At 46.6% G+C, this 18,220-nt stretch overlaps 1 protein-coding gene across 1 annotated transcript in view; it reads right to left on the bottom strand.

Moving 5' to 3' along the window:
• Positions 1-18,220, bottom strand: part of r (carbamoyl-phosphate synthetase 2, aspartate transcarbamylase, and dihydroorotase rudimentary) — a 96,211-nt gene that overhangs the window by 61,544 nt on the left and 16,447 nt on the right. The window contains exons 6-14 of the mRNA XM_089553111.1: positions 17,288-17,429; positions 16,097-16,277; positions 13,078-13,263; positions 11,669-11,770; positions 9,920-10,070; positions 8,698-9,063; positions 3,551-3,772; positions 2,066-2,254; positions 994-1,227 (exon numbers count right to left, since the gene is read on the bottom strand). Coding sequence (XP_089409237.1) covers positions 994-1,227; positions 2,066-2,254; positions 3,551-3,772; positions 8,698-9,063; positions 9,920-10,070; positions 11,669-11,770; positions 13,078-13,263; positions 16,097-16,277; positions 17,288-17,429 — 1,773 coding nt within the window. The remainder of the gene's footprint in view (positions 1-993; positions 1,228-2,065; positions 2,255-3,550; positions 3,773-8,697; positions 9,064-9,919; positions 10,071-11,668; positions 11,771-13,077; positions 13,264-16,096; positions 16,278-17,287; positions 17,430-18,220) is intronic.

Below are 18,220 nucleotides of genomic sequence, written 5' to 3'. Positions count from 1 at the left end.
AAATTGAGGGGAGGTTTTCAATTCACTTGATGCTGATGGGACCAAATGTGTCACACAATGTGCCCCATATGTAACAAGTATGAATACTGGTCACCACTGCAATGACATGTGCTGTTGGGTTTAATGGCCCATAAGAGATTAAGCCTATCACGCGCTGAAATCAGGGTTAGAAACATCTGTGTTGCTCAATAAGAGCACAAGTTTCCAAAAGTTACACTTTAAAATACTTTTCTTTCAGAAACCCAAAGACTCTTAACACATCTGCAATTACATTTTTCGACGAGAGCAAGCTGGGAGGCAAAGGATGATGTCAGTTGTGAAACAGTGAAATAACTTTTTTTCTTAGTTTGAGTTCTGCATTCTCTTTTGTAGCCGGACAAATGTCAACCAAGCTGAAAAGAGCCAGAGAATCAATTTTTGCTGGAAAAAATTAATTGAAGTTTTCCTCATTGTCCCTTTAAAGCAATCGCAGATACTGGTAATCTATCCCCCTAACTAAGGGGCACCACACAAAGAAATGGAAGGAATTATCGAAATTATAAATACAGTAAAACCTCAACAATTCGAACTCTGATAACAAAGGGCGGGACAAAGCAGGGCGGGGGTATGCATCGGTTTATATTTTGGAATCAACTTCATTTTGACCAGTAAGGGGGGCCGGTTTCTGTGCAGTAATATACGGCAATATAAGGTAAAATATGGTTAATTTGAATACCTTTTTGTGGCTCCAATGACTTCGAATTAACAGGACTTTAATTCCGAGCTATAGCGCATCACAGGACAAGTGACGGTGAACAAGAATTACGTTACTGAGGTTTTACTGTGAATGACTAGCACATTTTAACACTGCTTGCCTGCAACATGATCTGGGGCACTAATCTATATTGTGCTATTGCAGCCACCTCGCTTGAAATGTTATCTAGTCACCTCGTTAAAGTCACCTTGATGGCTGCCTCAAAGTGAAATCCAGAGAAACGAAGTGGAGCTGCTTGCCTTGTTGCTGACGTGCGGGAACTTCCCCAGGTCCCAGCGGGGGATCTTGACGACGCAGTAATCCAAGCTGGGCTCGAAGCAGGCAGTCGTCTGGCAGGTGACTGTATTGCGCAGTGAGGGCAGCGATATGCCCAGTGACAGCTTCGCTGCAATGTAGGCCAGTGGGTAGCCTGTCGCTTTGCTTGCCAGCGCTGAGCTCCGTGACAGCCGGGCGTTCACCTCCACTATGTAGTACTGTCCAGTGGTTGTGAGAAGGGGGGAATAAGATGAAGACTGAGTGAGGATTCACAGAAATGATGTTCTCTAGGCAATAATAAAGAACTAGCTTGCACCCAAAGCCACTAGAACAACCATACCAGCGCTAAAACAAGCAAACAAACAAGCAAGGAAGCAAGCAAGCAAACAAACAAACAAACAAACAAACAAACAAACAAACAAACAAACAAACAAAACTTCTGACCTGGCTGCACTAATAAAGCCTTGAAATGAATCATAACCCAGTGCACGTGTCAGTATGTGCTCTATCTGTGGAATTCACAGCTTCGGTGGAACGGTACACGTCTTGTTTCCAGGTACAGACCAACATTGTGTGCTGCCAAGGAGGACCAACACCTTGGCAGCTCATCCATCTGCAAGCTGCCAAATGCACTTTCTAGGTGTCATTCCTGACTATGCACTCCAAGGCAGTAAGGCAACTCCACTACCTTTTTGCTGGCGCCCTGTGTAAATGTGATCTCAACAACTGCAGAGCAGAAAAAGAGACGTCACCCATCCTCAGTGATTAAACTGCATGCAGGCCTGGTAATAGCTGTGTATGGTATCAGTTGCCTTTGGGGGACTTGCAGTATGGTTGGCCTGCAGGTTAAGATGAACAGAACCCAAGGAGAGCACTATGTGTAGCATGGGGCTGTGAATGAAAAAGTTCTCCACAGGTCCCACTCACTGACTCTTCTTCTCTCCAAGAAGCGTACAATCACTGCATGAAGGTACTGCTAGAGGCTAGCTGGTTCGACACAATAGAAAGGCGCAACATGAAGATGTGACAAATTTAGTGCCTCACGAGGTGACGTACCTCGAAAGAGTGGGGGCTCAGGGCATACTGGACATTGCACTCTCCCACAATGCCCAGGCGTCGGACAACCCGGATGGCCGTCGTGCGGAGCCGGTTGTACTCCTCGTTGGTCAGCGTCTGGCTGGGTGCCACGACAATGGACTCGCCCGTGTGAATGCCCAGTGGGTCCAGGTTCTCCATGTTGCACACCTGCGAGTTTATGATTGGCAATATGAACCAAAAGAGCATTCCTTAGAGATAGCCAACCATGCACTGAAAAAGTTTCAGCCCAAACTTATACTGATGACTGCAAGGCATTGAACACGTTTAATGGCATTAGCCACATTAAATAGCATTAGCCACTTGCAATCTACTGAGTTCACCGCAGCTCATTCACCAGAGCAATGTGTAATCTTGTCTCCATTCCACACTGCATGCAACTTTGTTAGTAACAACTTCCTATTCAGTAGCAAATTCATAACTTTCAGTTAGATAAGGCACCTCTACTACATTTTCGATGTGAAGAATGCCATTTTTACCAGCCCTTCTAATGGATACCCTCAGCTTGTGGGCTCACACGTGAGTTTATGGCCACTTTTTCGACTTGTCAAGCAAGAACAGAGCATAGTCGGCAAAATAAAAATTTTTATATTTCAACATCACTGCTGAGCTATTGTGTTCTTTAGCACTGTTTATATTCCAGTAAAATTTCTGACTGCCTTGCAGGCGTTATCGTCATCGTGGCTTTCGTGCAACGACATTAAATCTGGACGTGTAGCACCAACTTCGAAAATATTAGCATTAAAAAACTTGGGGCCTTAAGCATTCACTCCACTTCTTATGCGCTTGTGGCACAGGTATGAAGTACAAAGGCACTTATTGGAGCTCACTTCCTATGAAGACCAGTTAGCACAAGATCTGACGAGCTTTACTGATGCTTGGGGACATTCATCAGCATTTGCATTGCCCTCAGCAGACCAGGACGAACCGCAGACCAGGACGAATTTTTCTTTAACTACAAAGTTTCTGAGAAAGCTGTACAGCTTTCCTTTGTAGCTGTTTGGCTGCGCTCGGGTGGATGTCAATGAGTAATTCTCCCTTATTACAAATCTACTCCACCTTGGGGGATTCCCCTAAACATTTGACCAACACAGTTCCCACTTCGAGTTACTGATCAATTCGCTATCACCCTACCATAAGCTTGCCGTCCCGGTTAGCTCAGTTGGTACAGCGACTGCTCCGGTGAAGCGGTGGTCCTGGGTTCGATCCCCAGACCAGGACGAATTTTTCTTTAACTACAAAGTTTCTGAGAAAGCTGTACAGCTTTCCATTGTAGCCGTAGGGCTGCGCTCGGGTGGACGTCAATGAGTAATTACTCCCCTATTACAAATCTACTCCACCTTGGGGGATTCCCCTAGACATTTGACCAACACAGCTAAGATAAAAAAAAAATGCTGAAAAAAAGGGGAAAAAAAATGAACTCAAGTGTGACTGGGAAGCACTGACCGTGATGCAGTTGTCGTAGGCGTCGCGCACCACCTCGTACTCGACCTCCTTCCAGCCCTTGAGGCTGCGGTCGAGGAGGACCTGGCTGGAGCGCACCAGGGCCTGAGCCACCAGGACGCGCAGCTCGTCCGGGTTGTGGGCGAAGCCAGAGCCCAGGCCGCCCAGGCAGAAGGCACCCCGCACCAGGATGGGGAAACCCAGCTTTTCGGCCGCCGCCATGGCCTGCAATTGGTATGCACACGCACAATTAAACAACAGAACTGCTTCCCGATCCCAGCTTGTGATCATTTTCAGGAAAATGATTATGCACAGCCACGTTATACGGAGATCCATTTGCCTTCATTAAGGGGGGACATGGTTCTTAAAGCATTTTTTTATTTACCGACCAAATGCAATGATACTGCACAGACTTATTCAGTTTTTCAGCTGATTTCAAATATGCAATTTGTTTATTTCTAGGCCAATTAGTTCCTGAGATATTAATATATACCATGCCATTGTCTGCTCAAACAATAGAAAAAAAATGGGCCACCAGAAATTTAATTTTAATATGGGGGTAGATACTACAATGTGTGAGGAATGCAACGCTGGAAGCAGTTTTCAGTTTTTTGTCCGTGTGGACAAATGGGCTTAATAGTTAGTTTTCAAGTGTGTCGTGTTTTCTGGCACTGTATGTCTGGTTAACTCACTTGAAAACTGACTATTGAGCCCATTTGTCCACACGGACAAAAAAACTGAAAACTGCTTCCAGCGTTGCATTCCTCACACATTTTAGTATCTACCCCCATATTAAAATTAAATTTCTCGTGGCCCATTTTTTTTTCTATTGCTTGAGCAGACAATGGCATGATATACATTAATATATCAGGAACTAATTGGCCTAGAATAAACAAGTTGCATATTTGAAATCAGCAGAAAAAACTGAATAAGTCTGTGCAGTTTCATTGCATTTGGTCTGTAAATAAAAAAAAATGCTCTAAGACCCATGTCCGCCCATAACTAGGTGAAGTGTACTGTTTCATCACAAAACTATGAATTCATGCTTATTATCTCGGCTAACTGGAAAAAGTAATAGTATCTGTCAGTGAGTACAAACTAAGGGTGGTAACCAGATAAGTACCTCAACAAAAAAAGGTAAACTGGGACAAAGGAATCCCGAACATAGCAGAACGAAAAACTTTCAGGGGAAAATCAAAACCTGCAATAGCAGCGAGCTAAGAGGCATGCTGCAATGGAGAACTTCGGATTATTTGACCATCTAGGGTTCTTTAATGCTCACTAAAATTAGTAGTTTTTAAAAGCTTGTTAGTTTGAACCACATGGGGATGCCAATGCAGTTCGAATTAACTAAAATTCGAAGAAATGAAATTAAGTAGAAAAGACAGTATGCTGCGATCAAAAAGAAGTCAGGGAGTGAGATTGATTTTAATGTTGGGTTTACGGGGGTTTAAAGATGCACTGAAGAGGAATCTGAACTTGTCTTTTTGCCGTGGGAACTCGATCTACACGTTCAGAGCTTTCTTAGAAACTTCGATTTATTGCTCTGTGTGGCCGATTTCCCTAATTAAATCGAATTAACGTCCGGCTCCCGCCTTTTTTTTAAAATTCTGCCCCGTACGGTGGGCGGAGTCGACCAACGCGTGGAGCGCCTTTCACCCAGTCCCGTGGCGGCTTGCCGCTCTGCCATCGGCGGAGTAATACGTAGTAGTCCGTAGTAGCAAATAGTCTGCGCTTATTTTTATTTCTTTGGGCTTATTTTACGGCTATATTATCTGCGAATGAAACTATTTATTCATTAACCTAAAAAACAAAATAAAGCGAAAGCAAAGCCTCCACGGAGCTGGCTGAAAGGCACTTCACGCGTTGGTCGACTCCGCCCACAGTATGGGGAGAATTTAAAAAACAAAGGCGGGAGCCAGACGTTCATTCGATTTAATTAGGGAAATCGGCCACACAGGGCAATAAGTCGCAGTTTCTAAGAATGCTAGAAACGTGTAGATTGAGTTCTCGCGGCAAAAAGACAAGTTCAGAATCCTCTTCAGTGCACCTTTAACGTCCCAAAGTGACTCAGGCTATGAGGGACACCATGAAGGGCTCAGGATATTTCAACCACCTGGGGTTCTTTAACATGCACCGACATCGCACAGTACACGGGCCTCTAGAATTTCGCCTTCATCGAAATTCCGCCACCGCGGCCGGGATCGAACCCGTGTCTTTCGGGTCAGCAGTCGAGCGCCGTAACCACTGAGCCACTGCGGCGGGGCGATTTTATTGTTTAAATAGGCCAGTCCGTCGCCATCTTGTACTGGCGGTGCTATCTATCACTTAACCAAAGCCAGTGCAGCGAGACACTGAAGACAGATCATCATTGAGAAGCGACATTTCCCCCATGAGTGACAGTCAGTCGCAAGTCTCTGAGGTCACGCAGCTAGGTGTTGCTGCTATGCTGTCGTGGATCATGGAGACAGAGTCGCCACCCGCTTTGGCCTTGCTCCAAGGCCGCACAGGTGTGGTGGTGCGTAGTTTGATTTACCAGAGGCTGAACCAATCAGTGTTCTAATTAACAAGCTACTTTATACATAGACTTCAATAGAGCATGAATGGATTAAGACGTAAAGTTCAAATTATCCAAAAAATCATTTTAGTGAAGTTCAAATTAATTAGCTTTTACCGTTCTGAGGCATTTTTTACTTTCATCATCATCAAAACGTGGCTGCCAAAGTGAAATTCAGATGACACACTGATACAACAGTAGTAGAGGCCACATGAACCAGCATGTTTAGAACTGCTAGAAACTGTCGCCTCCCACATAGACTGCAATTTCTAATCTGGTGCTTTGAATTTGATTCCCAGATGCTGGACGATGTTGTAGTCTCTCTGATGCGGCCATCCAAGTAGACAATCCCTCAAAGTGCACCCATGAATAGAGATGACATGGATAGTCAAATGGTGAAAAGGCAGCTCTGCCAAAGAGCACCATGGTGAACATATTTTTTTTTCTGCATAAAGCCAACTCAAAGACCCATTCTGCTAAGCATTTCACCTGGTCAGCGGAAATCTTGTGCCCACTGCAAAAACTTCTGGGTGCCTACAAGGCACTGGGCTGCTCAACCTCTTCCAGCATTAGCATGCTTGCTCCTAAAGAGTTTCAAGTTCCAGAACTTTGAAACAAGAGGATGGGAATCGAGAGCATCATACGGGCCTATTTTTGCGACTACTCAATGCTTGCGCCGAGTAAATACAGTGGAACCTCGATTATACGTCCCCCGGTCATGCGACGACCCGCATTTTACGACGAATTTGTGCGGTTCCGGCAAAATCCCCATAGAGACAATGCATTAAAAATCTCGGTTATACGACGCAAATTTTAGAAGGACCCCGCTTCGTACGACGGCTGGCTCGTACCGACCGTCAAAAAAGGTCGTCAGCAAACGCAGGCCGGGATGTACCGTATTTTCGCGATTCTAAGCACCCCCCCTATTTTCGGAAAAAAATTTCTGAAAAAAAAAACTTTGCATGCGAATCTAAGCACCCCCGTTTTTGCGCGGAAGAGAGCGTTGCCGAGGCCGCCAAGTGCACTTGCTCTCTTTTTCGTCGAGCCTGTGCAGTCGGAGTCCGGAGGAGGCGCGGCCTGCGCGTTGTTGTTGCGACTGAGAGAAGGATGAAAAGGAAAGTGCACGGGCCCGCCTACTGGCTCAAGCCAAGCCACCACCGCTGCCAAGTGCAGATAGAAGAGAGTTAAAAGATCAGAGGAAAGATAAAGAGAAAAGATAAGACGCGCGTTGCAGCAACAGATGCGTCTGCCGGAGCGGACGCTGATGAAAAAACAGATAAGCGGGCGAGGCCGCGCTCGCCGAAGCGAGGACAGCGGCGTCCACGGCGCTTTTTGTAATGGAAGTAATGGATGCCATGTGCCCCGACGATAAAACTTCCGACGAAGAGGAAGTGGACAACGATGCAGAGGTTTGCGCTCCCATCCCTAGTTACGCGGACGTGTTGCAGAGCGTCGACAACATCCGGCGCTTTGTTTGCGCGCGCGACGATGTTGGCGACCTACTGCCGGACGTGGCAGCCCTTGAAAGAAAGTTGATGCGCCGAGGTTGGGCAAAGGTGCAAAAAAAAAATTACTGATTTTTTTTTTAAACGGTAATAAAGATTTTTTTGCAAATCTGATTCAAACAAATGCTGGGTTTTGTCTTTTTTAATCTGATTGGCGTACTTGCCGCGGGCTTGAAGCCGGTCAACAGTTTTCGGCGCAAGGCCGAGCGCCACTGGCCGCATTCTTTGATTTTCGATTATACGACACCCGGATTATACGACGGTTTCGCGCGGTCCCCTGAACGTCGTATAATCGAGGTTCCACTGTATAGAAAAAAAAAAATCCTCCATCTTGCACAGTTGGCAAGCTAGTCTTGCTACACAAGGAAATTAAGGAGAAAGCCTTTAATGGCTCATACTGTCGTGACCAAGACATGTTAGCAAATTTGTCCGCACCTGACCTCACTGCATGCGAATTTTGATGGGTGCCCACCGAAATATGTGAGACAGTTACTACCCAATTTCCTTTCCTCGAATACAATTTTCCACTGGTGTCCACTGAGGTATGTGAGAGAGTTACTGCATAATTTCCTTTCCTCCCCTCTTTCTCTTTCTTCTTTCACTCCACTTCCTCTCTTCCTGTACAGTGCCCTTCAGGTGGACACCAAGATGACAGAATTACAGCGCCATTTCCTTTCCTCAAAAAGCATTGCCTTCAAAGGGCAACGCGTTCCCTGGACTCCCTGGCAGAGCTACAACACACTGTCACGTTCCACTCCTAAAGGCAAAGATTAAGCCTCATTAATTGGCTGTTAATTAATGCACCAACAGAATGTGAAGTGAACAATCGCATACCACTTTAGCCGCTAAAGTTCCTCGTAATTTTTTGGCACTGATTTCTGTGCACGGAACATTGAAATTGTCAAGACAGACACCATTCTTGTCTTGCACATTAATCAGGCTTCTTCGTTCTCAATTCAGCTGCATGTATTTTCTAATAACTACTACTGACAATCAGGGTGACACACAAGTTGATAAGCTCTCTACTCTGATCCTCGTCCAAAAGAATGACAAAAAAAAAGTGCCAACAGCTACGAGTCAGAACTTGCCTCCTCGATGGTGTAGACCGCGCAGTTGGGCACGACGTGCTCGCCAATCTCCTCGACCAGCTCGGCAAAGAGTTTGCGGTCCTCGGAGTTGATGATGGACTCGATGGGCGTGCCCAGCACGGCCACTCCGTAGCGGTCCAGCGTGCCATTCTTCTGCAGCTCCACACCGCAGTTGAGCGCCGTCTGGCCGCCAAAGGTGAGGAGGACCCCGTCGGGCCGCTCCGACTTGATCACCTCGCCCACGTAGTACGGTGTGATGGGCAGAAAGTACACCTTGTCTGCGAGACCGGGGGACGTCTGCACCGTCGCTATGTTGGGATTGATCAGAATGGTCTGGATCTTCTCTTCCCTCAGGGCCTTGATAGCCTGCAGGAGAACACGACACAATTGTTTCCAATTTAGGGAAGCTGCTACTTGCCCGACTTATGCCCTAAACTGATGGCTAAAAGTTCACTGAGGTCAATGCCAAGCAATTCTTTTCATTGGTAAAAATAACTGCTTGCTTTCTTGTGGCTACGCGTGAACATCATTTGAAAATGAATGGCAGCGTAGCCTAGCCTCAGAGATCCGTGTAAAAAAAGGGGGATTTTGATCTCATTGCTGTCTGCTTATGCAACTGATTGACTGGTGATGGCGACACCTGTATTTAGTTTTAAAGCGAGAGCTGCACTATTCGGGGTACAGCTTCTGATTTCAGTGTGGATAAGACAATGACCTTCAATGCCTCACAAGGTCAAACCGAACTTAACTACGCGGTGGTTTGGCCCAAGCTCTGCTGGTATGACCATGTGATCATATGACTAAGACCATTGGTTACCTGACCTTGACATTTGATTTGAAACAGTGGTTCTAAATGTTCTCTTGACTGCATGGCAGGCATGACGTGGCACTCACAGGCAAGACGACACAAATCACATACTTCCATCAGCGAGGAAATGTCTACAGCTTTGCTGCAGAAAACCGAGTACAACTGTGAGCATCAGCTGTAACTTCCAGAGAGCACTGCAATGGCAACTTCTACACACTCCTACCCCTGATGTGAGGCATCAGAATGCACCATCAGGAAGAAAAAGGGGAAGTGATCATGGCGAAATGCTGCAGGTCCCCCGAAAATGTCCTGTAAATGTCATGTAATGTCCCAAAAGGGACCTTTGAGGAAAAATAAATAAACAAACAAGAGACACGTGATCTATACTTTTGACTACACAGGACGCATCCCCACCTGAGAGCCAGAGTAGTCGAACTCTCCAGCTTGGCCAATGGACAGTCCGCCCGAACCGAGGATTAGGACCTTGCGAGGCCGCTTGGAAGCAAGGGTAGGGGGCGGTGCGAGCGCCGCAAATTTGGCCGAAATGCGCTGCTCGATGGGGGTGCTGCCAGGAAAAACACGCACAAGCATTGCAATCATGAGGGTGCACTGGGATTTCAAGCAAACAAACACTAAAGACCAGCTCTTGCTTGCTGGTCACTACCGGGGCTGTAAGAAGACCCTCTCCTGAGCAGTCCAAATAAGGGATCTGCAGACAAATGTCTTACAGGCAGATACCGCACACCCTTTAAACTGATTTTCAGCTCCACGGGCAGAGACAGTAAAAACAGCCATTAGATGACCTCAATTATTGGGCCAATAATCCATTTATGGCACAGCAACTAAATCTGACTACAATGCCCCAAGGCCCCGGGTCTGTCTAGAAACAAAGGGCGACACCACTGGCACAGAGCTAGCTCAATCACAATGATTACCGTAAAAACCCGCGTATAATACGAGGTTTTTTTCCCATATTTAGCGTCCTAAATTTCTGCCTCGTACTATTTGCGGATCCGAACAAAAATTTTAGAAGTTGCTCGAAGTTTTGGTTTCGTTTTTGCGGCATGGCTACGGCTTGGCTTTGCTATTGGCGCGTGGCTACGGCTTGGCTTCATTACTCTCGACAAACGACGTCACGACGTCGTTTCTTTGTTGATCCGTTGGGTGCGCCGGGGGGTCGCAGTGTGCCGTGCTCGCATGTAAGGCATGCTTCGTGAAGTGGATATTGTTTTAGGGAGCACGATGTCACGGTCTTGAAAACAGTACTCGGCTACTTTCAAGCGATTTTAGCTGCGGAGAACATCGGCAACGGTGCGGCCGGGAGGCAGTTTGGTGTCGTCGAAGGAAGCATTCATGGATGGCCACAACAGAAAGAAGCCCTTTTCGCGTGCAGCGGAACGCGACGAAGCTTTCGCGGCCGCTTAATGGTTGTGTAAACGAACCGTTCAAGGATGCAGTCAAGCGGTGCTACGCAGAGTGGATGCGCTCAGGTGAGCCTGCAGTGACGCCAACCGGGCGGCTGAAGCGGGCTTAAAAAGTGCGGCATCTCGAACGCCCTCGATGGCACGGAAGATGAGTACATTTGGGATGATTTGTCGGACAAAGAAATGTCCGAAGAAAGCGCTACTGAAGAAGAAAGTAATTGAAGTGAAGTGCGGGATGCGATTTGAATAAATGTCTTCTATGAGCTTGTGTTACTCGTATTATACGCGGGTGAAACTTTTTTCCCATTTCGAGTCTCTAAAACTTAGCCTCGTATTATATTCGGGTTCATATTATGCGCGGGTTTTTACGGTAAATGAATTTTATTTGCAACACTCTAAGCACTGAAATTAAATCTAGTGTCGATGGCAACTCTATAAGCACTCTTTTTGCTAATCCCAGGCCCACCACAAGAAGAACTGTGCTGTTCACACCAGTTCACCAATACTATGCCCTGAAATTCACATGCAAACAAGTTGCTAAACAAGCTTGCTGCTATTGAAAGGTGTCTCCAAACATGCTCAAATCTATCGAGGCATGCATTTTTCCCCGGTTCGCTGTCTCAACTAACAGCAAACACAAACAGCTGCCACAAAGTGATTTCACGCACATTCTCAAACGGCTTTGTACCGACTTTGACAAGTCCCGAAGGGCACAGTGAGTGCCCTACACTGTACTTACGGAGCTTTGGCTGTGATCGAGTCCTTTACAGATTCCAGGAAGACATCAAAGAGAAACTCCAAATCTGCAGGACCAGCCATGTGCTCTGGGTGAAACTGGACGCTGAAAAATTGAAACGATTTTTCGTAAGCTACGAAACCAGACTGCAGCATACATTATGTGCAACAGCAGGTTTTAATATTTGGGTAAAATTTGAGAATTGGTTTTCGAGGAAAGGAAATGGTCGTATCTGTCTTCCACAGCTTGGAAGCCAGTAGAGTGAAGTTTAGAAAGCAGAGGGTAAAATTTGAGAATTGGTTTTCAAGGAAAGGAAATGCGTCGTATCTGTCTTCCACAGCTTCAAAACCAGTAGAGCGACGCATTTACCTCTGAAACATAATGCACGAGTTATCTAGCTGCATCTCTCGCTGATCGTATTTTTTCTCTAAGCTAGGGTCTGCCCGACTATGCAACACGGGTGCAAAAACAATTCAATCAAATGTCGAAAATTGACTTCTTTCAAACCTTATGGAATGCAATAAGTTCTGAACATTTCCAACGTATCTCAGTAACCAATACTATCCTCCTGAATGCATCAGAAGTACCTTCAATGCGAACCAGTTCACTCCCCAAAGTTCTCAATTTGATTTACACCCGACTTCTCGCAAACTTTATACCCTTCTTTTAGCATTTACAAAACAATTATGTTTTGACTTCTGAATCAGTTGCACAGCCAGGGTTCCTTGATACTTTTCTACTAGCCATGGGCCTTCTGCATAATACTGTGGGGGAGCTTCGTACTCCACCTGAAGTCTAATCTGGCAGCAGCTCAGCACCATTGGAAGAAGCCCAATGCATGCAGCAAGGGGTGTAGCTCCGTGACCTACACAACAGCTCCACTGCTTCAGCTCAAGATATATGTGGAAAACACCTCTCTTTGAACACTGCTCAGATCACACCACACTCGAGAACTATTTGGGCATCTGACTAAAATTTTTTTTACTTGCGGCTACTGACTGGGTCCTTCCCAAGTTGAAAGCTGTGCGACGAGGACAGATGGAAGAAAAAGCGATGTGCTGCTCTCTAATAGATGGCAACAGTGTTCAGTTTCTGGCTTCAACTCCAATTCGTGGCTAGTTGAAAGCTATCAAAGGAGCCCCACACTTTTTTTTACTCACAGTTGTTTGTGTTAGATATTTTCTGGTCTAACATGCAACTAAAGAACAACACTCTGGAATTTCTTTTGGTGCATCAGAGGTGCATCCAAATTATATGCATAAAATTTTTCTTCTACCAAGAAGAGAAACTGCACTGCAGTGCACTCGAAGGGCTGTTCATAACCCAGCCCCTTTGACAACAGTGTGCAAACACAGAGTGCTAACATGCCAGCTACGAAAATAGAGGTCCCCAATTCATCCAACGGCACCAACCTGAAGAAGGGCAGCTTCTTGTGGACAATACCTTCGTTCGTGCGGTCATTGGCATTGGTAAAAAGGGGCGACCACTCGGGCGGAAGGGTGGAAGAGTCCACGGCATAGCCGTGATTCTGGGTTGTTATGCAGCAGCGGCCAGAATCACCGAACAGGCAGGGCTGGTTGTGGCCGCGGTTGCCATACCTGGAAAGCAACGCACCCAATTCACTCAATGCCTTCAGTCAATTTTTTTTACCTAGCAAGAAAAAATGTAGCAAATTTTTGCAATGAACAGTGCAACATTGCAAAGAAAAAGAACTGACAGATGATTACGGTAGTCGGTAGTGCAAAGTTTGAGTGCAGCTCTTCACACGCCACCAACTACTGCTGGCCAGTGGCGTGCTACGCTGCTAGCCGCCCTCTGGGATCTTCCCATGGCAGCCTCCTTCCGGGTGGCCTTTCGCTCTGCTACAACCTGCCACCTGTCACCTTCCGGGTGGCCTTTTTCTCTGCTACCACCTGTCACCTTCCGGATGGCCTTTTGCTCTGCTACTACCTGTCACCTGTCACCTTCCGGGTGGCCTTTCGCTCTGCTACCACCTGTCACCTTCTGGGTGGCCTTTCGCTCTACTACTACCGGCCACCCATCACTTTCCGGGTGGCCTTTCACTCTGCTACTTTCCACCTTCCGGGTGGCCTTTCGCTCTGCTACTACCTGCCACCCGTCACCTTCCGGTTGGCCTTTCGCTCTGCTACTACCTGCCACCCATCACCTTCTGGGTGGCCTTTCGCTCTGCTACTACCTGCCACCTGTCACCTTCCGGGTGGCCTTTCGCTCTACTACTACATGCCACCTTCCAGGCGGCCTTTCGCTCTGCTACTACCTGCCACCTTCCGGGTGGCCTTTCGTTCTGCTACCTGTCACCACCCGGGTGGCCTTTTGCTCTGCAACTATCTGCCACCTGTCACCTTCTGGGTGGCCTTTCGCTCTGCTGATACCTGCTGCCTGTCACCCGTCACCTTCAGGGTGGCCTTTCGCTTCACCGCAGATAGTAGATAGTATCAGAGCGCAGATAGTATCAGAGCGAAAGGCCACCCGTCAGGTGACAGGTGGCAGATAGTAGGAGAGCGAAAGGCCACCTGGAAGGAGGCTGCCACGGGAAGATCCCAGACGGTGGCTAGCAGCGTAACACGGCAACTGCCAGCAGTAGTAGGTGGCATATGAAGAGCTGCGCTCAAACTTGAAGGAGATTGGGTGAAGACCATTTGGCAACGCCGTGCTGGGGCCCTGTTGTTCACGGAGTCACTCCTGGTTCTTTGACTCCTACCGTGGCCACTTGACAGATGCCAAGAAGTCTGTGCTTTCCAGTCCCCCCCCCCCTTTATGGTTTCATTTTGTCTAAGTGCTAATAACAGTGTACAAAAATTTTACATTTTCTTGTTGAAAGTATTAGGATGTCAGGGAGAATGCAGTAAACTCTCTGTAGGGCAAACGTGAAGGAACCATGAGAATTTGCTTATCTTATCAGAAGTGCCCTAAAAAGAAACCTATCTGAGCCTCCAAATTGTGTTCAGATACAGTAGACTTCCTTTGAGACAAACTTCAAAGGACGAGAAAATTTGTTCGTCTTGCCGCAAGTTTGCCTTAACGTGCACGACATCGCACAGTACACAGGCCTCTAGAATTTTGCCTTCATCAATATTTAAGGCTTAATGTAAAAGAAGTCCTTCTGCACTTATGCAGTATGTTAGGTAAATGCTTGATGTCTTTTAGGAAAGTTTTCTGCAAAGAAGTTGCTAAAATGCATGCCACTGCTTTTTCGCGACATCAAGGAAGGATGATAATGGCAGGATGATAATGGTACCCTTATTGCAATAAGGGTACCATTATCATCCTGCCTAGTTATCGAGTTTTGAAGTTGTAACTTCAAAAACAGGAAGTTTGCATTTCCGTTTCCAGAGTGGCAACTTCAAAACCAAGCAATTAAAGTTGTATGAATAGGCAGGATAGTAACTTTACCTTTACTGCATTCCCTGATGTCAAGAAAAAATAATGGCATGCATTTTAGCAAGTGCCTTGCTAAAAAATTTCATACATGCTGTTGCTAAAACATTATATAACATATTACATAAGTGCACAAGCACTAGCTTTACACGAAATTAAATGCAATATTTGTAATCAGCACCCAAAACTACATCTGTCTGAAAATTTCACAGCTGTGACTACATTACAAAAAAAAACTTTTAGGACCCATTTCCACCTTTAAATAGATTCAATTCTGAACTTATAAATGCGAACTGGGCAACGCAGTTTGCTATTTCTAGCAAAATTGCACATGCTAGTTGCAAAGCGCACGACTGTCATCATCATCATCAGCCTGACTACGCCCACTGCAGGGCAAAGGCCTCTCCTATGTCTCTCCAATTAACCCTGTCCTTTGCCAGACGCGGTCACCATATTCAAGCAAATTTCTTAATCTCATTCGCCCACCTAATTTTCTGCCGCCCCCTGCTACGCTTGCCTTCTCTTGGAATCCACCCCGTTACCCTTAAGGACCAGCGGTTATCTTGCCTTCGCATTACATGCCCTTCCCAAGCCCACTTCTTCCTCTTGATTTCAACTAGGATATCATTAACCCGCGATTGTTCCCTCACCCACTCCGCCCGCTTCCGATCTCTTAACGTTACACCTATCATTTTTCTTTCCATAGCTCGCTGCGTTGTCCTCAACTTAAGCTGAACCCTCTTTGCTAGCCTCCACGTTTCTGCCCCATAGGTGAGTACTGGTAACATACAGCTGTTGTATACTTTTCTCTTGAGGGATATCGGCAAACTGCCATTCATGATGTGAGATAACCTGCCATATGCGCTCCACGCCACTCTTATTCTTCTAGTTATTTCCCTCTCATGATCCGGATCAGCTGTCACTACTTGCCCTAAATAGACATATTCTCTTACTACTTCCAGCACCTGTGTAGCACTGTGAAGCTATTAGCAAAGGGAAATGAATGCGCAAATGAACGAAGATCTCACGCACTTCATCTTGTAAGTGGTGGCCCCGATGGCAAGGCACATGAGTTGGTGCCCCAAGCAGATGCCAAAGACTGGTTTCAGCTTGGCAGGATCGGCACAGTCGAGGAATGCTCGCAGCATCTTCACTGTTGCACCACACTGCGTGGGGTCGCCTGGACCGTTGCTCACAAAGAGACCGTCACACCCTGCACAAGAGAGAGGAAAACCAGAACTAAAGTCCTTTACCTATAAACAAAGCTAACGGTCAACCCACATAAAGAAACTTAGGTTTGCTAACAGCCTTCCTCTTCCATGGCACATAAAAGGCTGCAGCAACGTAGAAGAACAATCTGACAGTGTGTTTTGAAAGGCCCTGTGTGCCCTAGTCTCGTCTAAAATTGCAGTGGAACATTGATATAATGAACATCAATTTAACGAAATTCGAGAAGTAACTATTTTTTCCCCCAATCTCTGCCCCTTTGAAAACCACGTATTTTTTTCCACAATTTAACAACGTTTTCAGCTGCAAGTATTACTTTGTTATATCAATCTTCGGCCGTACCTAATCCGATAAAATTATTGCCAGCTGTTGCAGCACAGATTATCTGGTGACATATATGAAGGAGTTCCCTTTCACACTATCATGATACCTTATATGACATTATTAGTATGACGACAAGAATTCCAGGTCTGAGCAGTTTAAAATTAAACATGTATCACTTACTGGGACAGATCACCACTGCATGCAACTATCCAGCCACGAGGGCGCACAGGCTTTGTTGCAGCCTGTGAATCTCACAGTGGCACAGCATAAATCAGGTTAACAAGTTCATCTGCTCTCTCTCCCCCGGCACCTCTGCCCTGCTGTTGCAGCTAAAGCCACAGAACACAGCTGTAGTGGCCCATTTTGTTCGGTGGACATCGAGGTCACCTTTCTCAACTCCTGTGCTATCGCGGATGAGTCTGTGGGCTGAACCCAAGAAAATGGATCAAGCCCACATGAGCATGTCCAAAGACCCCGTGCGGGATGTGCACGCATCTTCTCTCTTCCGTTTTCACCTCCTTTCCTCACGGCAAAGCTCAGGCGTCCGTTCCTTCGGGATATTGCGCATTTGCTCTACTGTAACCACCCTTTCTATGAGCTTAGTAGTAAAAGAGTCAATCGCACATTCACCACCTCATGCAAGTTCTGCAGCCGCATCTGAGGGCCGCTTACCCTGAGGGTCGATGGGGTGGTCCCAGGGTACCACAGTGACCCGGGCCCCCCTGGAGATGAGGCAGCGCAGCTGGTTGTTCTTCATGCCACAGTCCACAACGGTAATCGAGGGCTTGCCTCCCTTGTTGTATACAACGGGAGCCTGCGACATGCAACAAGGCACTCGTGAACATTGCTGAGGGCTTGTTTGATGCTGCAGGAACCTTGGCTACATATGCCTACACCTGCCACTCCTCTTTCCTACCTCTGAAGAGAATTTGACGGGAAATGCTGAAGCTTACTTTATGCGACCTTCGGCAACTGCATTGCTTCGGAGTTCCGTTGAATGCACATGAAACAGAACTGGTTCTCAACAGATACTCAGCATAAAAGTAGACCCAGAAATGTTGAATGAGCAGTCCAAAGACTTCAACATTCTTTCAGCCTCTTCATTTGCCAATCAGAAGCTAGAAGACAAAACTGCTTCATGCGATTCAAGGCACTGCTCTTTTAGATGTGGCGTTGTGTTGCTCCGTGACAATGCCTGGCAGCACACTTCCATAAAAACTCAGGATCGCACCGAGTGATGACCAAGACTTGGTCCCAAGCACCTCTCATTTGCTCTGGAGTGTGAAGAACTGCTAGGCAATCAGCGCTTCCTCGAAGAGGTTTCCACTATACTAGGCATCATCGATCAAGAGTGCCTTAGGTATGATATACAGTCGACGACCGAAAATTCGGAAGCCTGATTTTTCGGACATGCTTGATTATTCGGACTTTTTCGCGGCACCGCGACATGGCCCATAGAGCCAATGTGTAAGAGCGCTTGAAATTTCGGACGCACCGCAACTGACCACTCGATTTTTCGGACCTCGTTCGCACTCGCCGCCAGTACCCAAGCTGCCATATAATGTGCACAGTGGAACCTCATTAATTCAGACTGCAGACTGCGAA

Source organism: Amblyomma mixtum, chromosome 7 (genome assembly GCF_055824585.1).
Source record: "Amblyomma mixtum isolate Tamu chromosome 7, ASM5582458v1, whole genome shotgun sequence".
Lineage (NCBI taxonomy): Eukaryota > Metazoa > Arthropoda > Arachnida > Ixodida > Ixodidae > Amblyomma > Amblyomma mixtum.
Note: the sequence above shows the minus strand (reverse complement) of the source record. Positions and strands in the feature narration are given on the sequence as shown.